Source organism: Atheta coriaria, unplaced genomic scaffold, assembly GCF_025399875.1.
Source record: "Atheta coriaria isolate IRGN ID8LTWV9N9 unplaced genomic scaffold, Caltech_Dcor_3.1 hic_scaffold_8_pilon, whole genome shotgun sequence".
In the NCBI taxonomy this organism is placed as follows: Eukaryota; Metazoa; Arthropoda; class Insecta; order Coleoptera; family Staphylinidae; genus Dalotia; species Dalotia coriaria.
In genome coordinates this window covers 7,621,220-7,643,125 of record NW_027045450.1, presented here as the reverse complement: position 1 = coordinate 7,643,125, position 21,906 = coordinate 7,621,220, and the positions used below count along the sequence as shown (strand labels likewise).

General features: G+C 39.6%; 1 protein-coding gene across 1 annotated transcript in view; it reads right to left on the bottom strand.

Annotated features, from left to right (window-relative positions):
- Positions 1 to 14,032, bottom strand: part of LOC135797100 (hemicentin-2-like) — a 141,346-nt gene extending 127,314 nt beyond the window's left edge. The window contains 2 exon segments of the mRNA XM_065309296.1: positions 12,707 to 13,145; positions 13,647 to 14,032. Of these exon segments, the coding sequence (XP_065165368.1) occupies positions 12,707 to 12,776 (70 nt within the window). The 5' untranslated portion in view covers positions 12,777 to 13,145; positions 13,647 to 14,032.
- Between the last annotated feature and the right edge of the window lie 7,874 nt (positions 14,033 to 21,906).

The following is a 21,906-nucleotide window of genomic DNA, read 5'->3' as shown; positions in this document are numbered from 1 at the left end:
CAACCACCACACACACCACAAAGATATATTGAATTCCTGGTTTTTTTTCCGCTTTTGCCAGGGCTGAAATTTCTAAAATAACATTCCGTGTTTGTCACGCGGCGTGCGACCATTATTTGTCAGTGGGCGACTCTGTGAGCGCTGGTGTGAAAACACAGCGGCGAACCTCTTTTCTGCCACCCGAAGGAAGAAAAACGCACGCGAAAGGACCAAGTCACGGCGCACATTTATCATGCTAACACAAAACACCAACAGATTTAATAAATTTCTTCCTTGTATTACGTGTGTGACGTCTTATACATATAGATTTCGAGAGTCACTCGACGAAAAAAACACGCCACTGAATATCGGAGCGAAAAATAGCAAAAAACATGGATAAAAATAGAAAAAATCATGCCCGGAGATTTAGATTTCATAAGTGACGTCCATATTAATTTGCAATATTCGTAGTGAGTCAGTTTTCAATTTGTGCGCTGTGCGTTGTTTTGCAGCAACTTGCGACATACAAAATTCATAAATTCAACGCATGGGTCTCGGGCTGTAGGTTGTGAGTGGGTGGAGAAAGTTACTTCTCGATACAGAGATTTTCTCGCGTTTCCTGCCGCCGCCGCTGCGACCGCGACACGAATATAAAACGGGGGCTTTTCTTATTGAATATTTTTTATGATTCCTTTTTCTCTTTTCGCGCAGAGAGCGAAAAAAATCATCCGACATCAAATAAACATCGCGTTCATCGCACTTTATTTCGGCAGAGAATGTAATCTTCTTTTGCGCACCTAAATTCGCATTTTGCGACAATTTTATTGCGCCTTTGTTTGCGCGCTAGAAATCACCTTCTTCTTTTTTGCTTTTTTCGTAGATTTCCCTGCTTCACATACACGAATATATTAATTTCTGATCGAATGCGAATTCATATCGGGATGTATCTCGTGTTTTATGTGTGGCATGCATAAAAGAAATCAAAGACATGCGAGGAGAAAAAGTCGAATATAACGAGGTGGATATATCAAGGCTCCTCCTCATCAAGGTGCGGCGCGGCCGAACTTTTCTTCTCTCCGACACGTTTTCGTCATTTATTCTCTTCGTTTTTTTGCATTCTTTTTTGCGTCCACTTTCGCTACGCTTTCAGTTTCGCATCCAGGGCTTAATATTTCTCATTTTCGTTCATATTTTCAAGCTCGATCGCTTTTTTTAGATGTTATTAGGTGTTATTAGTTCATTTTCTTCTTTATATCGCACATTAATATCACGACTAGTGGCAGCATATGACGTCAGATAATAAAAATAATTCATTTCTATGTTTTGTAGTAGGATATATCTGCGGATTCTACAACCTACACATTAATAATTTCAAGTTTAAGTTGAAGCTGAAACTCGGTCAGTACTCACATTGTATTAAAATGTACACGTTGTTGGCGTGACGAGGAAATAAGGCATTCTGGAGGCGGCGGTAGTGGCCGCGGCGACGATGCGACGCGCAACGACCCAATTTCGACTTTTATGACGTCCAGGCAGCCGCCGCCTCCTAATGCCGCCCGGCACGCACGTATATGATCCTGTTTACTTTGCTTTACAATAATTCGCTTTCCGCAAACAGCGCGCGGCCGGTGCGCAAAAATGGGCTTCGCTTACAATTTCCGCACGGACCCGCCGGACGCTTTTCGGGCATTAAGCTCCAGCAAATAATTACTTTCCTGTTATTACTTTATCATACGAGCGCGCGCGCAGCGTCAATATCGTCTCAGTGCAAACAAGTGCCGGAAGAAAAACACGACTCGAAAAATGCTTAATTAGAAAAAATAATTTCACGCCAATGCAAAATACACCCACACTAAACTTTAATTTCCTATTTTTTGGAATTTTTAATAATTTACACCGGCGTTAATTTCCTACGGCGCGTAATTTTCCATTTTCCTATCAACTGTAGTGTGTATTATCACCGTGTCGGATCTTAATATGCAATTATAGGGCGGCACCCTTGGTACATGTGCGCATCGTGCGCAGAGTGCAGCGGAAAACCGGTAAAAATAATAACAACTTGCGCCGCTAATGGGAAGGCGTGCGCAGACGTGTAAACGCCGGCGTTAACGACCCCCGACGCAAATTATTATTTTATGCTAATGCGAGCTGTGCGCGTTCGAATTGCACTTACCTGAGTTAAGGAATTTTAAAATTTGCTTAGTAAACTTTTGCAAGAAAGCAAAAAGTGTATAAAGTAGATTTATGGCGATGGTAATTGGTCAATTAATTAATTAATCACACCTTTAATGATGTAATGATGATTGGTGAATAATGAGGGCAATTAAACAGTTTCCGTGCGCGCGCAGATTGCGCCATGTTCGTCCTGTTGGTCCTGCTGACGCCATGTCACGACACTAATCTTAATCTAAACATTCGGGGACTTGTCGAGCACATAAATCACTTTATATTACGTTTACTAAAACTACATTCAATATTTGGGTTAAAAATCGATGTTTTTGACAAAAAAAAACGTCAAATTTTAATCGTTTAAGTGTTTATAATATTAATTTACGGTGTTTTCTCCATTATTGTGACTATTTTGCCTACATTTAAGTAAATTTAAGTCAAATTTTCTAAATTTTGTGTTATTTCGCTTTTGAATGCGAATTTCAACTTTTTTTCTTTTCAAACTAATGTTGTGGTTGAAAAAATGTGATTTGCTAATTATATTATATTAAATACAGGGTGTATTATTATATACTGCAAATTACAGGTACTTTTAAGTTTAATTTAGTTAAGTTAAGTGATTGAATAGAATTTAATTCCATCGTCGATTGATTCGGTGAATGCGAATCTGTTTATTTCGACGGCGTTAAGTGCTCAGTAGTTACATACGGTGACAAAACTCATAACTGTGTTTTCGCTTGTGTGTTGCGAGTGTACGGGAACCAGTGGCGCTTTTTAACCGCCGGCCGGAGGATTATCATCCCTTTTCGGGCGCTAATATGCGTGCAGTGAGCGCGCGCTCGAGCGGCGCGAGAAAATGTAAATATCACCTAAATATCACCAGATTTCCGCCGCCGCATATTTCGTTTCAGGTTTAACTATCAACATCGCATTAGCCGCGCGCCGCCCGGCTTAAAAGCAAGTGCTAATTTTGTGTCCGCACATTTCCACGTATTTTAGCAACAAATTTTCGTATTATCTACATGCACACAACACGCAAAATATTATTATATAAACTATTTTGAATAAGCTAATAAGAAAAAATAAACAGAAAATGTTTTTTAATCTGGTATGTGAAATATAATGCAATAAAGGAAAATCCTGAGAACTGTAACGCGAAAACGTCTTCCGGGCAAAAATAAATTAATATCTAAAACAGCGCGCAAAGCTCGCAGACGTCGAAAATAAACATCCCTAACAATCTCGGAATCATCGAGAGACCAAACGACTTTTCCATCCTCTCTCTGTGCGCGGTGTTGTTTTCCGGGCGGAGTTTTTCCTTCTTCGCTGGCTTCTTTGTGCACCTACGAACCACATTCACAGTCGGCTTCTTGTAAAAAGCACCGCGCGGTGTTTTGCGCTTTTAAAACGGCAAAACCCCACACAGGATGATTTGTAGTCCTTCAGATCTTCCGGAACATCCAGCGCTTAATTGCGAGCCGCGCGTAAATGCAATGAAAATTGCAAATTTCCCTTTATGCATACGTTTGCGCGTGACATGAAATTTTTCCGCACACGTCGCCTACCTGTTATTGCGAGATGTAAAAAGCGCCCGGTCGGTCGCTCGGCGGAGTAGAGTTGATGATGATGATGATGATGAAAACCGCGAAGCTAATTATGTCTGAGGCTGCGGGCGCCTGCCGTCGACGCTCGCTTTGAATTCGTAATCAAATGTAACTCTAAACTGGATAATTAAAAACGTAAATTATGCAACATCAATTTCCCGGTGAGCTGCGCGCTGCCACCAGCGAAAGGGCAACTTGGGTCCTTTTTTGTTTCAAGTGGTTTTACAACGTAGTTTACGAGAGTGCAGACAATCATGACAACGCTGTACAAGTACACTAATTGTTTCTACAATTTTTTTTCATTTTTCACCAAAAATGGTCTTTGAACCCGCCGTTGTATACTACTAGTAAAATTTTTGAAATTCGGGGAAATATTTCAACAATTCACATCTAATTAGGCAAGCGTGGAAAAGCCGCGAACGCGGGTCTAATCAACACACGAGTTGTAAATGTGTGTGCGTGGGTGGTATGAAGGTAATACACGCGGGTCGAATAAAAGTCACTTATCAAGATAAATAAGGTGCCGGCGAACTACTCCGCGCGCGTTTCGCGTTTTCGGCCTCGTAATTCCGCTGTCATTTATTTAGAAATATAGGTGCTGCCCATAACTGAGATCTACACACACCGCGCTCGCCTGTATAACCCTAAAATACGCAAAGCAGTCGTGTGTTTTCATTTATACACGTTTGAAATCAATACCATACAGGTAACACACGAAAAATAAACAAAAATGTTTCATTTTTACATAAAAATCTAATTTTTTGTTTTTTACACTTTTCTGTTTCACTCTGTATAAAAAAATTGCGCACGATTTGAGAGGAGCAAATATGAAAACTCGTGGAATATGTATTTTGTATTTTGTGTGTATGTGTGTGTGCACATGTGGACGGGATGGGTAACGTCGGAGCTTATCATTTCCCCGCAGCAGCCGCCCCCGAGAAAAACGCGAAAAAAGCCAACAACGGCTTAGTTTTATTTTATTTTATTCCTCCTAGCGGTGGGAAGCGCATTTCATACCACGGCGTCTTGTGTCTCTTTTCATGCAAGGTGGATGCATGTATATTCATTTTGTTTACTCGCTCGCTTGGCGTTTTACGTGGCGGCTCTCATTTCGTGTTTGTTGTAATACGTAATATGTACGCTACTCACACCGGCGGGTGCATACAAGACAAGAGGAAAATGGCGATACGCTGTGGCGGGATGAGCGAAAAGGGTAAGCGCGTGGAAGCTGCAAACGCGGCAAGCGTTTTTAATATAAAAATCCTTAACAACATGAGAGTTGGAGGTGGAGTTGAAGTAAACAAAAATTATTCGGAATGTTTAAGTTTTTAGAGTATTAAATCTAACTTTAACACGTTTTTTTTGGCTGTAGGGCAAGTAAAAAGTTGTTTTTTTTGTCTGTAAAGCGGATTTTTTAGTTTGAACTTTAAAAGTTTTACATTTTTTTAAAGTCAGTAGTTACGCAAATAATTTCTTTTTCAAGTGATGTATTCACTAATTCTCTACGTTTAATATTTTTGGAAATATTTTAGTTTTTCTGAAAAGTATTCGATATGGAAAAAACTTTTGTTTTGTACGAATTTCTCTGCTTATTTTTTTTTTATTTAAATTTTTCTAAAAATAATAAGTTGGGCAATTAATTTCCTTTCAAAATGATATATTTACCAATTCGGTATATAAAATATTTCCAGAGATATTTCAGTTTTTTTACAACTTCTGGTTAAAAACTATTGAATTTGAAAAAAACATTTTTTTGTTTTGTGTGAAACATACTTTTACATACTACATACTTTTTCAAAATTTAAATTTTTCTTAAAATAATAAGTTGGGCAATTAATTTCTCTTCAAAATTATATATTTTCCAGTTCCCTACATTAAATATTTTCAGAGATATTTTAGTTTTTCTGACACCTTCTAACAAATAAATTATTGAATTTGAGCGAGATAAAATTTGTATTTAAACAGTGATGTCTAATTTTCCAAAAAACTACAAAGCGTCTTCTCAAAAATGTTCTTTATTTGTTTTTTGGGGATTCCAGCTAAAAATTTGACCCATTTTCCAAAAAGTTACATAATCATAACCATAGCAACAGCCGTACATGTTGATATCATTCATCTGCTGGTGAATAGCGCACGCGGCAGGAAGACGCATCCGAAAAGAAAAACCACGTTCGTTACATTGTCGGCCCCCGAAACTTTTCGCTTTTTCCAGCGACTCGGCGCGCGCCCGCAATTTGTCTCCAGCGCACAGCTTAAAAGAACACGCGCGCCGCACACCGCCTCCAACAGCCCGCCCGAATGTTAGCTTATAAATCATGCGTCTCATTTCGTTGCTCATGCTGCCACCACTACCGCCCCCCTTACATCACCGTAATACTATCATACGCATCAACTTCTCTCTTTCCATTATTTGTTTCGTGCCCAGTGATTGCACGATAATACATATCGCGATCTGCTAATTACTTTTTCCAATCTGCTGCGCCGGGATTAATTAAAATGTACTGTCGGCGGCGGGTGGCCAAGTTTAGGCCACTGAGATGGCGACACACGCCCTAAGACAACTAGTCTAGATTAATATAAAGGATTTATCTTCGAACCGCTGCCGCCGCCCCCGCCAGCTATATACTTTCGGGTTTAGCTTGGCTTTGAGTCGGAATCGCGAGTGTGCGAACAATGGCCGAACGAGATGCCATCGGTTGCCGGAAAGGCCCCCGGGGGTGGCTACCCTTGAACGAAACCACATTCGAACAGCGCAGCACATGCGGAACTCGGCCTAATTATAATACGACGATAAATTGCTTTAATTTTTAATCCATTTATTAATTTTCCGCAAAGCTGCTAAATTTAATTTAAAACCGGCGCCTCCACCACGTGTCCTTATAAATTATCCTCCTTTACATAACGACATCCGACTAGTGCTCCAACTTTTTCACCCTCATATTATTTTTCTTCTCATCTTTCTTGATAGTTACTAAAAGTTTAAAAAATTATACAGGGTGTTAACATAAGTTTATATACAGGAATTTATCCGGCAACTCTTAACTAGTCCCCAAAGTAAATTTGAAGTTGTGTGGAAGTGAAGTTTAGTTAAACTCCTATTAGAAACGCCGTGGGTATATATATATTGTGCGTAAGTGGTCGGGTTGCACACGTCGAATAATTACGACGCAGCACGCCAACTACAATTTAGTAATTGTCGGCGAATGACTAATTATGCGACCAACGCGTCACCAGCGCCAGCACACCACCACCGCCAGCGATAATTAAGTGAGTGTTTATGTACGATTTCCGTCACGAACCAGCCGCGCGCGTTGCGTTATCATAACGAAATTTTAATTCACGTGTGTTACGCGTACACCCCCGAGAACAAAAAAGAAACAATTTATACTGTTATGTATTCAATCTGATAAGCGGCGTAATTATTTTAAGTGTGATAATACTGGATTGAGCGATAAATTAACACACTGTGACTTTTGTCTTTGACATAGAAATTGAAGTGTAACTTTAGACACACATTAGGTGCTAATTAGTAGTGGCGGGGAGGAATAATTGCATCTTGCGTTTTCGAAATTCTGCACAAAGCTCACAGGAAAGAACTATTTGTAGTTTAGTTCACCCTTTGTAAGTGCACTTAGGAGTTGGTGTATGTTAGTGTACATTAATTGCTACATCATCTCGCAGGGGACTTATTAGTAGGATATTACAGATGGTTCTAGGACCTGAGTGTTATTTATAAGGTTTTAAGGGGTTAGAGGTATCTTGGGGAAGGTTAAGATGGAAAGTGGTCATGGGACCCTAATATTCTATGTCCAAGTCATCATCTGTAACCTTGGATTTTCTTCTTATTACTTCTATTTTTTTTGGGAAGGTAGGGATTGGTCCCTGGGTTGGTTCTGGAGGTAAAAATGGTTGTAGATGAAAAGGGGGGCATGGAGGTCTTACCTTCCTAGGAATGGTAGATGTAAAGACCTAGAATTAAATATGGAGCTAATCTGGATCCCTCAATATGTTTCCCTTGTACCTACAAAGGTTACCCCCACTCCAAAGTCATCTTCTATAACCTATGCGGTACTAGAACAGACAGACTAAAGAAGTTTGCACCTATCCTAACCAATATCGACATGGTTACGTGCAGCGTGCGTCTACTCTCCGAGCTCGTAACATTACGGATGTTAGCCCGCCTGTGCGAGTGAACTCGGAGATGTTTGCGCTGTTCCTTTGGCGTGTTGCACTGGTAGGAGTGCGGCGTGCGGCGTTCAGCTTAATACGAACCGAATGAGCTTACATCAGCTCGAATTACGGTCGGGCAAGACGAGCGCACAAACTGCGCTAATTTTAATTACTGCGCCTTCGAATGTTAAGTTGGATTCCGACGCGGCGAGGGTATTCGCTCGCGCAAGTGCAAAGTAGGGTAAAATTGATATTGTCCTCTTTTGAGTCTAATAAACTTCTTATTTACACATCATACTAACTGGAAACGAGAAAAGAGAAAAATGAGTTTAGAAATGGTTAGGATCTGAATATACATAGAGGAGGGTAGTACTGATGTGAATGGGAGTTGCACTGATAAAACACGATTTCTCACTGGTGGAGTAGGTACTGAATGTGGAATGTGAATCCAGTGAGGACAAGTACCGAGAGAGGAAGCTGCGATTCAGAGTAGTGAATGCTATCAGTTTGGCTGGTGTTACTCGTCGACACTTTTCGATTGTTCGTGTTATAGAGGTTTCAACTCGATTTCCACTTGAATTTAGCAAGGCCCTTACAAACAGCCAACACTATTCTCTCTCTGGGAGTAAATTTTATTAAACTATTGATTATATAGTGATGGATCCTGAGGTTAGAGTGGGGGTAATGTTCTGGTTACAGTTAGTATAACATCGCAGACAGTAGGTAAGAACAAGCCGGAAACACAGACAGGATGAAGTCGAAGTCAGGATATTGCGATTGAATATGAATGAAGCTCACCTTTCACCTCCATGAGAGATGATATGGTGCCAGGGCCAGCAGCTTGACTCTCGTGCTAATAGTCCTCGAGACTCGCAAGGCGCCGTCTCCAGCATCCCCTAACTCATATTATTCATCTCCGGTGTTTGGCATTACAGCCGAAATGGAGCGATGCGACCAATCGAGCGTGTGTATGGGGGTATTAACCATCCACTTCGGTTACCATTAACAGACACATTCGACACGAGCAATGGATGGAATTGTAAACAGTCGCGTTGCGCCGATTACGCGATCGCGGAACACGCTAAACGTCTTGTAACAACTCCTCAACCCCCAATAGCATAGAATAGAATAAAGCCGATGTGAATGTTTTGAGGTCACATTCGTCACACGCAAATATATTGCGATTTTATAGACTTGGAATTGGTATCGAATGATAAACTCACCCCTCACGCCCTGGTTTCAACCCCTATGTGAGAGGGGATGTCACCAAATGAAAGTACATAAATTAGGGTAACTGATTTTTCATGCACTGTTCCCTCTGCTTCTGTCTACTTGCGTTAAACTTTAAAAAGAAAATCGGGGTGAGACCGAAATGAAGAAATGAGGGAGACATTGTTGACAGAGTCGCACGCGCGCGACGACCGATAACCGATAACCGCGCGAGGGTGCATATATTAGTATTCTTTCGGGGGATGCGCACCCACCGCCGAAATCTAATGAAGAAACAAGAAAAACTTGTCAACATACCCTTCATTTTTCGATGGGAAGCGTAAGCGTAGTGAAATACGAGATGACAGAAGCGATAAATATAAATTTTAAAAATTGGATGATTCTTTTAAACATTTCTTCACCGGTTTGCTGGCAATTTGTTGCGTTCAATTGGCGCGGACCTTAAGGGAGCAGTAAAAACACACTCGAATGCGCCCCGCGTTATTATTTATCCCGCTCGGCTCGTAACGTGCGCACATTAATTACACCGACTCGGGGTTGGTTGGTAGTTGGTGGATGCGCATGCGCGCACATGTGAACGAAGAAATTCCTAATTGCAAAACTGCTGGCTGCGCGTTAAGCCCGTTCGACATCCACTCAAAGTCTCGCACGTTTTAGTGCTGTTTCTGGTTAAGCACTTCTTTCCATCGAGCCGCTGTAAATGTGTGCAGCGAAAACTCTAAAACGATGTTGAAGTCGAAGAAGAGAGGTTTTACGTATGGAGCAAGCAGTATGTTACTGTTCGCGGCTGATAAATGCGAAAACAAGCCTATTCCGGCGCAGTCTACACGACCGACCGACTCAGAATGTTATTTTCCGGAAACAAAAGGACCACCATCAACAGCGCTACACGTATGTTTGTGTGGGTTTCGGGGGCCCACATTCCGCACAAGGAGTTAATTAATTAAAACACATCAACGTGTTTCATAATTTTCACCAGCTGCCCCCCGCGCGTACATCTATTACATGTTGGTGCAGGTTTGGCTAATTTGAAAAATATCGCACACACGTATGTTAAGTGTTCACGGGGCGCAAAATTGCGCAGAATGGGAATTAAAAGCGAGCAAGAAAGCGATGGGGCTGGGCGCATGGGGCATGGAACAGGGACGCGCATTAAATTTAATTACCGCGCCCGGCGCACGCATAGGGTACAAATAACGGGATCATCTCTTAATGCAGCGAGTAAACAATCATATATTGTGTGAGCTTTTTTAATTGCCTGCCGTGTTGCTTTCTAGTTAATCTTGATACAAAGTTAGGAATATTTGTTATGCGCATGCGCAAAAAATAATAATAAAGATGCATTGTATTTTACTTTTTTATAGAGAAAAATGGGCATTTTAATCAAATTTGATTGAAAATTTGACTTAATGCGATTGACTGAGTTGGTCTTGCGCATTCGATGATAAAAATACATTTTAAACATATTTTTGTATTTTTTTTTATTTTTGCACAAAGTTATTTTAGCAAATTTAGTTAAAAAACTGTTTAAAATCAAGTGAAAATGCTAAAAATATTCACGGGAGCTCCGCCCACTTTACTTACTGTGTTTGAATGTGTCTATTGCGCATGCGTTATGGCATATTAAGTCAATTATGATTTTAAATTCTTATTATCCTTCGGTAGCAGTAATTTAAGTCTCTTATAGAAAATTTTATTGCATAAATCGGATTGACGTCTGATTGCACCGTCTCTTCGCCTGCTCGTATCGCATATCGTACATTGCTAGTTATGGCAGTCATCAGAACGCCCTCCGGGCGCAATCGGCGCGCACGAGACGCAACAAAGTGCCATGTGATTATGCAATTCAGCCGGTGAATCGCGCGGCAAATTGCAAAATTGCTAGCGAAATGCAATGCCATTCGAGCGGATTCATTTTCCCACTGCACTACACACTCTACACTGTACATACATACGCGTTGCAAATTTACATACAAAGGCGCTGAATGCAGAAGCGAACGAACGAAAATACAAAACTCGAACGCCGCGAGCAGAAAAGCTGCTTACGTACGGAATGCAAACAACAATTGCGCTTAATTTCATCGATCAACAAGCAATTACTAGTCTTCAATTCTTAAGGTTTATTTCTTGAAAATGTAAAATTTTTATTTTTAGCGGTTTGCATCAATGTTTGCAAGCTGGAAATTCGTCGTCAAAGAATCCTATAATGGATTTGTCAGAACGATAATTGATGTCAACACGCTATCGAGCGCGGTAGTGGCAGCGGCAGCATGAACCACTTCGCTGATAAAAGATAAAAATCGATGTGACAGTCATTTATTACGCGCCGCGCAGCGCGTCCGAAATGTCTTGTCTTGTCGCTCGACCGAACAATTTATCAGATACTCTAAACGCGTCGAGTGTTTTCGTCTCGAATTGACCTCGGCTCGGCGAAAAATTCATTTTACGCAATTTTAATTTTAATTTTTCAATTCCGCAATTTTTATAACAAGCAATAAGCAGAGAGAAAAAAAATAGTCTCAAATGCGTGTAGAATAAACACGTTTATTCGCACGTCCAGAGAGAAAAATAAGCAATTAATGCTAGTCGCAAATAGGTTTATCAAATTAGCAAGCATAGCGTAGCATAGCGAACGCGTTGCAATCGTGGAAATTGCGCGGATCAAGCGTGCTGCGCTGCGCGCTTTTAATTAGCAAACGCCAAGCGGGGTTTTTATTCCGCGCTTTTATTTTTATTTGCGTGAATTAACCGCACGACACGGGGAATAATCGACCTGCGGACCCGGCGACTCCACCGGACCACACTGAGGTGGTGGTCGGTGGGGGTGGGAGGGTGCGTGTGCGCGCTCCAGCGGCAATGGTGGAATTAAACGAGCTGAATTAATTTGTAAGCTATTAGTCCGTTTCCGTGTGCGCAAATTGTGCAAATTGCGGATATGTGCTGATACCTTTAGTTCAGGTGAATTTCACCACAGAATTCAGCGGGTGAAGTCACTTCATCAACCGGGGATTCTTGTATTAACAACATAAAAACGCAATTTCAACTTTAAACACTAAATTTTTACGTGTTTTCAATGGATTTTTACATAAAAACTGTTCTGGGAGCTCCGCCCATTTAGATCTACACTGATTGAATAATTCACATACGCATGCGTTGTAAACTTAAGTTTAAAAATAGTTTTCTGTATATTTACAACATAAAAACGGAATTTACAAGATTATACATTAAATTTTTCAATGTTTATGTGATATTTTTAGAAATAATTATTCTGAGAGCTCCGCCCATTTAGATCTATACCTGATTGGATGATTCATATGCGCATGCGTTGTATACATATGTCTAAAAATATTATTCTGATCTTTTTCATGCTGCTTTCCATGTTTGTGTCGTTACGCATGAACGAATCACATCAAACAGACCGAGATTCATTGAACTTTCGACATTTGGAGACAAATATACGTTCCCGTTGACGGATTTATTACTTGTGAGCAACATAAATTGGATTTTCATTTGTTGTGATTAGTTTTCAAAACAGAATTTAAAACATAACATACCTGTGCAGAGTTCGAGCAGAATAAAAATCCAGGTCGCGAGAACGACGCATCCTGATGAGGAGGTCTTCATGGCGTCGCGACGCACCGCTGCACTCCTGCTGTGCACCGGCTTGGTAATCGGTAAAGCGTGTCGCCGCACGGCCACTCAACTCACCGCACACATGCACCCGAGTGCGCTGCGAACGAATAATCCTTGCATTTCGTCCAGTCCACAGGAACACTTTTAACTAAGTCACCAAACAGCGAGCACTAAATCACTCACCAAACGCTAACTAAAGTTGTTTTATTTTTCTTTTGAGTTTCACACTTTTATCGGTTAGAATCGCGCACAGGTGGTGAGTTAGGCAACACACTCATCACAAACACACAAAGTAGTCAATATAAATTGCCTAATATTATAAAGTTATTAATTTATCCTTTTTGATTGCTGTTTTGGATCCTGAAACAAATCCAAAATGTTTAGATGTATATTCAAGAAGGAAAGAATCAAAACAACGTCCTTTCATGCGTTTCAGGACACTAAAAAACCGATAGGCGAGTCATCGGCGAAAAGCTTGGGATAGAAAAAGGTTGAGGGCGGTAGCGACTTTTCTTGGCATGAAATAAACAAACAACAAACTGTTCTGCAGAAAGAAAACGCTTGCGAAGCAAAAAAAAAGCCCACAATAAAAAATATAAGCTTTTAAGCTAAAATATTTTGAAAATATAATTTAACGGTAATTAAAATTGTTTGTGGTTAGATTGGGTTTGCACCGAAATTGAGTTTTCCGGTTGTGGTGAGCGCATAACTCGTTAAAAATTGAAACGTCGGGATAGTTAGCGCCCTTTTGGGTTTTTGCGCACGCAAATTGCACCGATTAACCACTCAATTCGCTTCCGTCGCATCAAACATTAACAGAAACGCAAAAAATAAAAATTTAAAAAGTGCTTTGATAATTACCTCCTTTCTTTTCCCATTCGAGTTTTATATTATGTATAATCCACACGTAACAATATCCAAATGAATCACACAAAATGTATTGTACACAAAATATTTTTTGCAAAAGTTTTAATTAAACCGAAATCCGAAAAGTTTGTTTTCGCTTGTCGCAGTGCCACACCACTAGATTTCAATTAGAGACATAACAAGTTGTCGCACTGATTAGGCAAGCGCTGTTGCTGTCGCATGAGGATAGTAGAGGGTGGTTATCGGTGGTAGTGGTGGAGAAAGAATCCGCGCCTCGCCTCGCGCACACGCGAGAGACCGACACACACGACGGCGGCGCACACACGGGCGTACCTGGATGGCACACACAAGCGAGCGGCGGTTTTCAGGCGTACGGGCGGCGTGCGTTCGAAGACTGCTGGCCGGGTGCCGCGGACGCCGGCGGCTGCCGACGGGGGAAAACGCACGCATGCGTACTCTCAGCTTGGGAGCGCAGGCGTCCGCCGAGTGCTCCAGAACGAGGACGCCGCACACACATCGACGCTCATTATTTTAATACCGGTGGAACTCACACACAAACACTTTTCTCGGTGAAAAATTCTCTCTAATCCTAATCACACGCAATTAGTCGACGATTTCCTAATGGGATGGAGTTATTATGTTCGTTTTTTAAATTTTTATATCCCTGGGAGCTCCGCCCAATTTAACTTGAGCGCTACCGCGCATGCGCGTTATATTATTTTGATTTTATTATTTAATATTACAAGTTTTATGAACAAATTAAATACCAATCGTTGCTGCCGTGATATATAATTTTATATATATTGTCTGAACCGTAAAATTTGATGGAAAATTTATAGAATCAATTCGTCTCCGCATGCTCTGGCATGTTGCGAGTTGTTCGCAATCTGGAGCGCGTTCGCTTCATTTGTGCGCATCGCCTGAACGCCCACGACGCTTCCGATTGTTTTCGGAGGGCGAGTTTATCGACACTGAAATTTTCTTATATACGTCGGCATATTTGCATCCGCTCGCAAATGTATCGCGGAATCGGAATATACGAAATTAGTTTTCGTTCTGCTTTCGTCTACGGGGGTGCAACATGTTTTGCGTATGACAGGATCGAGGGTGTGACATTCTCACAACAGCTTCAGGTTATTTTCGAAAAATAGGGGAGGATATTGTATACGCTAATTAAATCTGTAATAAATTTTGTTGTTAGATTTGATTTTTGGAGGGTCGCAGGCATAGTAAACTCTTAAATGGAGGGTGAAATTTAATTGAGGGGGTTATTAAATGCTTTTCAAATGTTTGTTTTGTGATTTTATTGCGTATAAAATGTAACCGAAGGGTGGTTCAGTAGTGCAATGAACTTTTTTTGCATTTTAATAAAAAAGTAAAAAAAAATACTCGGTAACACTGTAAATCGACATCAAAGCTTTTCTGTACGCTTTGCCATTGTCCTTTTTCTCCCACTCCTCAATTTTTTGCATGCGGACACAGCAATTACCAATCAATACTAATTTTATTTTTCTGCGCTGCGACACTAACGGCTCTCGCCGCTCGTTTGATCGTCCTGATCATCTCCGATTGTGACTGTGACGAGTGCCAGATGGTGTTCGTGAGGGCGGCGTTGGCGGCGGAGGTGGCTTAACGACCATACACAGCCACGCGCGCGCATCTCGTTGGAATAAGAATAAAGCGTTTATTTAATTTACTCACAGACGCGTACGGTGTGTAATCCCGTAAAGTACTTTGAACGCGCCGGCGATAAGTACTCGCGCAAAGTGGCAATGGGAGTGGAGTTTAACTTATGAAGTAAACCGTAAAAGTGAAACTTTCACACTGGTACATAACTTGCGGGTGGGTAATTTAACACCGGCCACTTTCAATGTGTCAATTTCTCAAGTTGCCATAAGTTGAAACGCGATATATTACATTAAACATATATGAAATGTTGAAAATTTTTAAGAGAAGGCTTAAAAATTGATTATTTTATATGTGTGTTTTGTGTCAGACCGTCGGAAATGTGGTTTTGTAAAATTTCAGTGTTTAAAGTTGTACATTTGGGTACTAGTGCGAAAAATTCACTTTTTAAAACGCAAAAATTAGAAGAAAGATGATTTCATCATTGATAACGTTATAATTAATCAGACAAACATTATTTTAATGATTTTGGAGCTTTAATTGCTTCTAAAACTGCCAAAAATTCGAAAAATGTTTGAAATTTAGAAATTTTTTATATTTTTACAAATTTTACGAATTGTACACTAGAATAATAGTGTTAAAAATATACTTTTTTGCGCAAAAACTATAAAGAAAATTATATCATTATTAACAGCATTTTAATTAACTATAAAAACAATATTTTACACTTTTTGATGCAAAAAATCGAAAAAAATTGAGGAAAAAATAAGAAAACTGATATTTTTTGTGTTTTTACTTTATAATACAAGCATAATTTTAATTATTTTTAGAATATTACTTACTCCGAAACATGAAAATCAATATATTATATCAAATTCACGTAAAATAACGAAAATTTTTACAAAATCTTAAAAATTGATTATTTTACGCGTGTATTTCGTGTCAGTCGTCGAAAAATAGATACATAAAGATAAGCAAAGGTGCTAGGGTGATTGTAAGGGTCGCAGGACTCGCACGTCCTCTTTTGTGATATAATACGGTTTAAGTTGTACATCTGCCCGAGACAGTGCTCCCTTATCGCCGTCGCGCCTTATCGCGACGTGTGCTACGCTCCCTCAGCCCAAGTGTGGGCGCATGTTGGCATGCGACAACTTCCGGCCACGAATTACAAACACCACTACCGCACAATCTTTATTTCTCATTTTCTCATTAATTCACACACGTAGCACTGGCAGTCCGCGGGGAAATACCGTTCGAAAAAGTGCTTGAAAAATAAATTGCTCTTGTCACCTTTTCTAACCTCTAAACACGTCCTTTGGGAGTTACACCGTCTAATTTCTAATAGATTGAAAATGTTGAAAAATTATCTATTAACTAATTTGGTGTTAATTTGATTGTGACGCTTTCCAGTAAAAACTAGTGAATAAATTTTGGTAAAATTTGGTTTGGAGATATTTTTGATTAAGGAAAATAAAATAGGGTAAGAAAATTAGTATGATGATTTTTTTTTTGTTATAGTTGAATAATTCGAACTTAGATGGCGTTAAATTATTCTATTTACATTTTTCTAACTACCAAACGTGTCCTTTGAGATTTTTTTTTTGTTTGTGACGCTTTTATTCCCAAACTACCAAATTGATTTTGATAAATTTTGCTGTAGAAATATTTATGATCCAGGAAAATCAATTAGATAGCTTTCTATCGCTAAAAATTAACTTAAAGGGTAAAAAATAAGGGATGAGAGTTAATATGATAATTTCATATAGTTATACTTGTATATTTCGAACTTAGATGGCGCTAATGTCCTTGTCCTAACCTTCAAATACCTAATTTCTAATAAATTGAAATAATATGCACGAAATAATAATAATAATTGTGGTTGTTTAGTTGTAGTTTAGTTTTCACATTAGATTCGCATCAGCGCGCTCACTGAACTGATTTGCGTTCGAGTTCAATTTTCGTCTGCTTCCCAATCGCGCAACAGAGGTCGGCGAATTTCTATTAACGAACAAAAGCATCTCTTCGGGTGGAGGCGGCGGCGGTGTGCGCAAATGGCCCACAAATTAATTAATATCTTTCGTGAATCTGGCGCACGCCGCGCGTCCACAAAGATGAGCTGGAAGGCGATATATTGCTATACATAACATAACTGGCATTAATGCGTAATATCAATCGACCAAGGCCGCCGAAGTAGAACGGGAAGCGAGTATTAATTACACCAAGACGGGCCGTACGCTCGCGCGTATCAATCGTCTCCTTTGACAGAGCCGATTGCTTATCGCGATCGCTTCCACATGCGCATAATTCATAATCGATTTGATTTATATTTGTGGGTATGTCATGCGAAAACTACTAACGCCATCTAGATGTGGTGCGATTTGTATTAAGTAAAAATAGCACTTTTGTGAGAGATTGTGAGCTATTACAACTCATCGGGTTGTAATCTGGTCGTAAAGTGCACGCGAGCAGAGAAAAAGTGACAAAACAAACAATCAGCACCAGTGGCGTGTCGACGGCGACATCCTCAAGAATAGAAAGCTTTTTATAGCATCACTTGCAGCACGTTCCGGCTTTAAAACGAAAATGTGTAATTGCCTGAAAAGCATAAGCCGCGCGCGCGCGCCCGGGAATCTCGAGCGCGGCGGCGTTGTGTCGTGACATGTGTTCGATGCGGCCGCCGACAAGCCGCCCCTCGCGTACGTGCCGGCGGAGGCGAAGGTGTTTTTAGTAAATATTTGTAATGCTTTATCGGGTGCCACTTTTACACCGATCTGGAAATCAATTTTTTCACAACAAAATCCCAAAAAGTGTAAAACATTACAACACGCATGAGCAAACCACTTATTAGATAAAATATAGTATAAGTTTAAATTTTTAATACAAATAGGAAAGAAATAAAATCTGAAACATGCTTTTTCCGTGTTTAAAGTTGTACTTTCGGATACTAGTGCGAAAAATACACTCTTTAACACGCAAAATTTAAAAATATCTTGATAACATCATTAACAACAATGTGTTTAACCAAAAAATATATAATTTTTATGTTTTTTGTCCTTTAATTGCTTAAAAAGAATCACTTAATTACTAAAAACTGCCAAAATCCTAAAAAATACAAGAAAATTAAAAGAAAATTGATGTGTTTTCCGTTTTCACAAATTAATTCATAACTATTACTAATCCTAACATAATTCAAGTATTATTTGAAGTTTTTACAGATGGTTACCGTTTAAAAATGAAATACATGTCGCATTACGCATGCGCAATTGACTTTTAAGATTAAAAATGTTAAAAATAGAAATTTTTATCGAGAATAAAAGCTTTAATCATGGTTATTTGCACCTGAAAAGATGAAATGTAACGAAATGTGTTGTTTACCATGTTTGCGCGTTTGCACTGAACTCCCGAAAACAATTTCGCGTTGTTATCGGATAAGGTGTAAGTACGCTCAGTTAGCAACATGTTTTGGCAACAGCTTCATCTTTGCGCGCCGCACAAGTTATAATCTTCTTAACTACGCGCCGACGCAAGGCCGAACGTCTTAGAAACTTTCCTGGAAGCATTCTTCATTACTTTTACCCAGTAACAACCAATTTATTTAAAAATTTAAAAGAAAAGTGCAAAACATATAGAAATTATCAAGAATTTTATATTTATAATAAAAAGGGAGCCTAAAATTTAGGTTTGGTGAGGTTAACAAGCGAAAGTGTAAGAAATAAGTAGAAATCTGTATATTTATATGCAAAATATAATGGAATTGCCCAAAATTGAGGTTAGGTTGGGATATGTTAGGTTATGTATAAGTTGTAAGTACAAATAAAATATTTTTTGATTGCATTCGATTTGTAAGGTGGAGTTTTCTTCGTCTGGAGTCGATTTAATGGTCGTTCGAGTACACAAGTTTGGAAAGCCGTACGCGCGGCCATAAAAAGCGTCCACGCTTTCCACTCTCGCGAAGTATAAGTATTAGTAAATTGGCAAGTCATCGCGGACATATCAACCGCGCTCCTGCTCGTCTTCTTCTCCTCCTGCGCGCATTTCTCGCTCTGCCGTTGATTTTTGCGTCTTTTCATCCGCGCGTCCTCGTTTCGTCCCATTTCGGCTATTCAGACTCGTACCTAACATCTAAACGTCCAAGTCTATCGTCTATCAATTCGGCCTTTCATGCGCGCATCCGGTGGCTGGCTATAGTGGCAGTAGCGCGAGGAAAACGATAGTTTTTTCTTTTTCTTTTTGCGCTTCTGCTTCTTCTTCGCCATCTAGTTTTCTCTCATGTATTTAAGCACGCGCTCGTAGATTGCCATTAGTGTCCGAGCCATTTCGCTGTGTGCTCGAAATCATTCTTTCATCAATGGGAGGAAGATGCGGAATGGAAATTGAACGATAATGTAATCGCAATCGTAATGCAATACTAATGATGGCTTTTTGTTTACAACTCGCTAGGAGGACATCAGGTGTATTTGTGCTCTAATCGACTTTCTATTTAGATAGTAATTTGATTCGTGCGCGTTTTAAAAATATTAAACTGATGAAAAATTCACAACGCTGCAGTTTTTGATATGTTTGACACGCGATGCCAATCCGCGCGATGAAATTCGGCAAATTGTATGCGTTCACCTTTGGCGCAATGAAATGAAAGCGCAATCACAATCGCAATAGATGGGAAATTTCACGTTCGGTTTGATTTTTCGCCTTCGAACGCACGCGCGTGAGTTATGCCAGGAGTGGCGTCTGCACATACATTCCTCTGTTAGCAGCAGCGCCTGGTATTATCCTGGTATATCCTGGTTGCTTGTAGAAATCGCGTTTTGCGTTTCGCGCGCCCCGCGTCCTACTATTTCGGCATATTGCACACGCGCTCGTATTACAAGCCCGGCGCGAACGGCGTGTGTAGTATCGATTTCACACTATGCACCTCCACGCTGAGGCGAAACCGACGAAATGTGCCGCATTCCAGGGAGTGCGCGGGGTGCGCGCGAAACGAGCAAAAAATCCCGTATCGCTTTGCGTCGTAACACGCTTCATTGGAGGCGCATTCAAATCGTAAGCGCTTACACATTGCTTCGAGTCAGTCATACAACAATAATAGAATCTAGAGAAATATTTTATATAAAATTCAAGGGTGTAAAGTTGCAGTTTTGCGTGCTAGTGCAGAAAATTTAACTTATAATACCTAAAATAGAAAAAATAAATAAAAGCATTGTTTATGTTGCTTTTGTGGTACGAACAGCTGTAAAATGTCAAAAAATTACAGCAAATTGATGTTTTTTGTTGCTTCTACAAATTTGTTTTAAAAATTTGTTTTTCGAACTCACCGATACAGAAAATCACCAAAAAGCGTTGTTTTTTATTAGATGCATGTCTAAAAGAGCAAAAAATGCAAAAAAATACTATAATTCAACAAAATTTCCGGGTTTAAAGTTGCACTTTTTGACACTAGTGTGCAAAATACATTTTTAAATACGCAAAAGTTTAAAACAACGTTGTATCATTGCCAAAATCAGTAAAATTAATTATTTTTGTTGTCATCCTAGTGAAAAACACTTCTAAAAACACAAAAAACATAAAAAAAGTATAATTTTGCATAATGTTTATTTATTTTCACCAATTTTAACATATTTTTAGTATTATTTGGTATGCACAACCTATTTTGAGATTTTTTCTCTTCTCTCAATCCTTTTCTACAACCCGTGCGTGCCTCATACATTATTTGCACATATAAGACGTTTGCGATTCGATTTTCGCCACTTTCCGACACACATTCCACCGAATTCCGCCCTACATCACCGATTTAGCTCTAGTAAATGCCTCGCTCGATGATGAATAAATAATTAAAGCGGCGGCACGCCCAGCCGTTTCAATTTAATACGAATTTTTCAATTTTATTTTATCTCCGCTACACAACAACATGTTTTGACGAGAAAAAAGCACACCTAGACTAAACTGTTTGATGTGTTCATGAGTCATGAATAATTGATTAAAATACCAAGCGGATAATTTAATACCGTATTAAAACTAAATGTAAACAAAGTTATGATGAATTATTTATATTTGTACTCTTATACTTTTGATCAAAATTAGAAATATTTTTAGTTTTTTATTTTCGATCTTTTTATCTGTGTGTGGAATATTTCTCGTTTTCATCTTGGGCGATTCCTTTTGATTGCCTCGACTCATCGATACGCTTCCTTTCATTTCGGGCTGCATTAAGCGTCTGGCGTCCGAAGGATGCTGGAGATGCTGCGGTCTCGCGATCGGCGAAGGAATGAGGATTCAATTAAAGGTGATATCGATTATCTCTGCCGATGCGGGGCGGGAAAATTTATGAACGCCATCGCTATGCACGTGCCCGAGGAGGAGATCCTCACTGGGATGCATCCTATCCTGAAAACTTCGCCTGCCAACTGATTATTAACGAAAGACTGGCACTGAATGAAATTTACTACCGTCGGAAAGCTATGGATTACTTTAATCAAGAGCGAAAACATTATGGAAACTATCGGATAATTAGATAATTTAATTTTTTTGCTTTTTTTGCTAAAAATTCACTGCGAAAATAAAAATAAAATATTTTTTTGATGAATATTATGTTAGGGATGTATTGATGCATGGATAAACTGATATCCAAGTG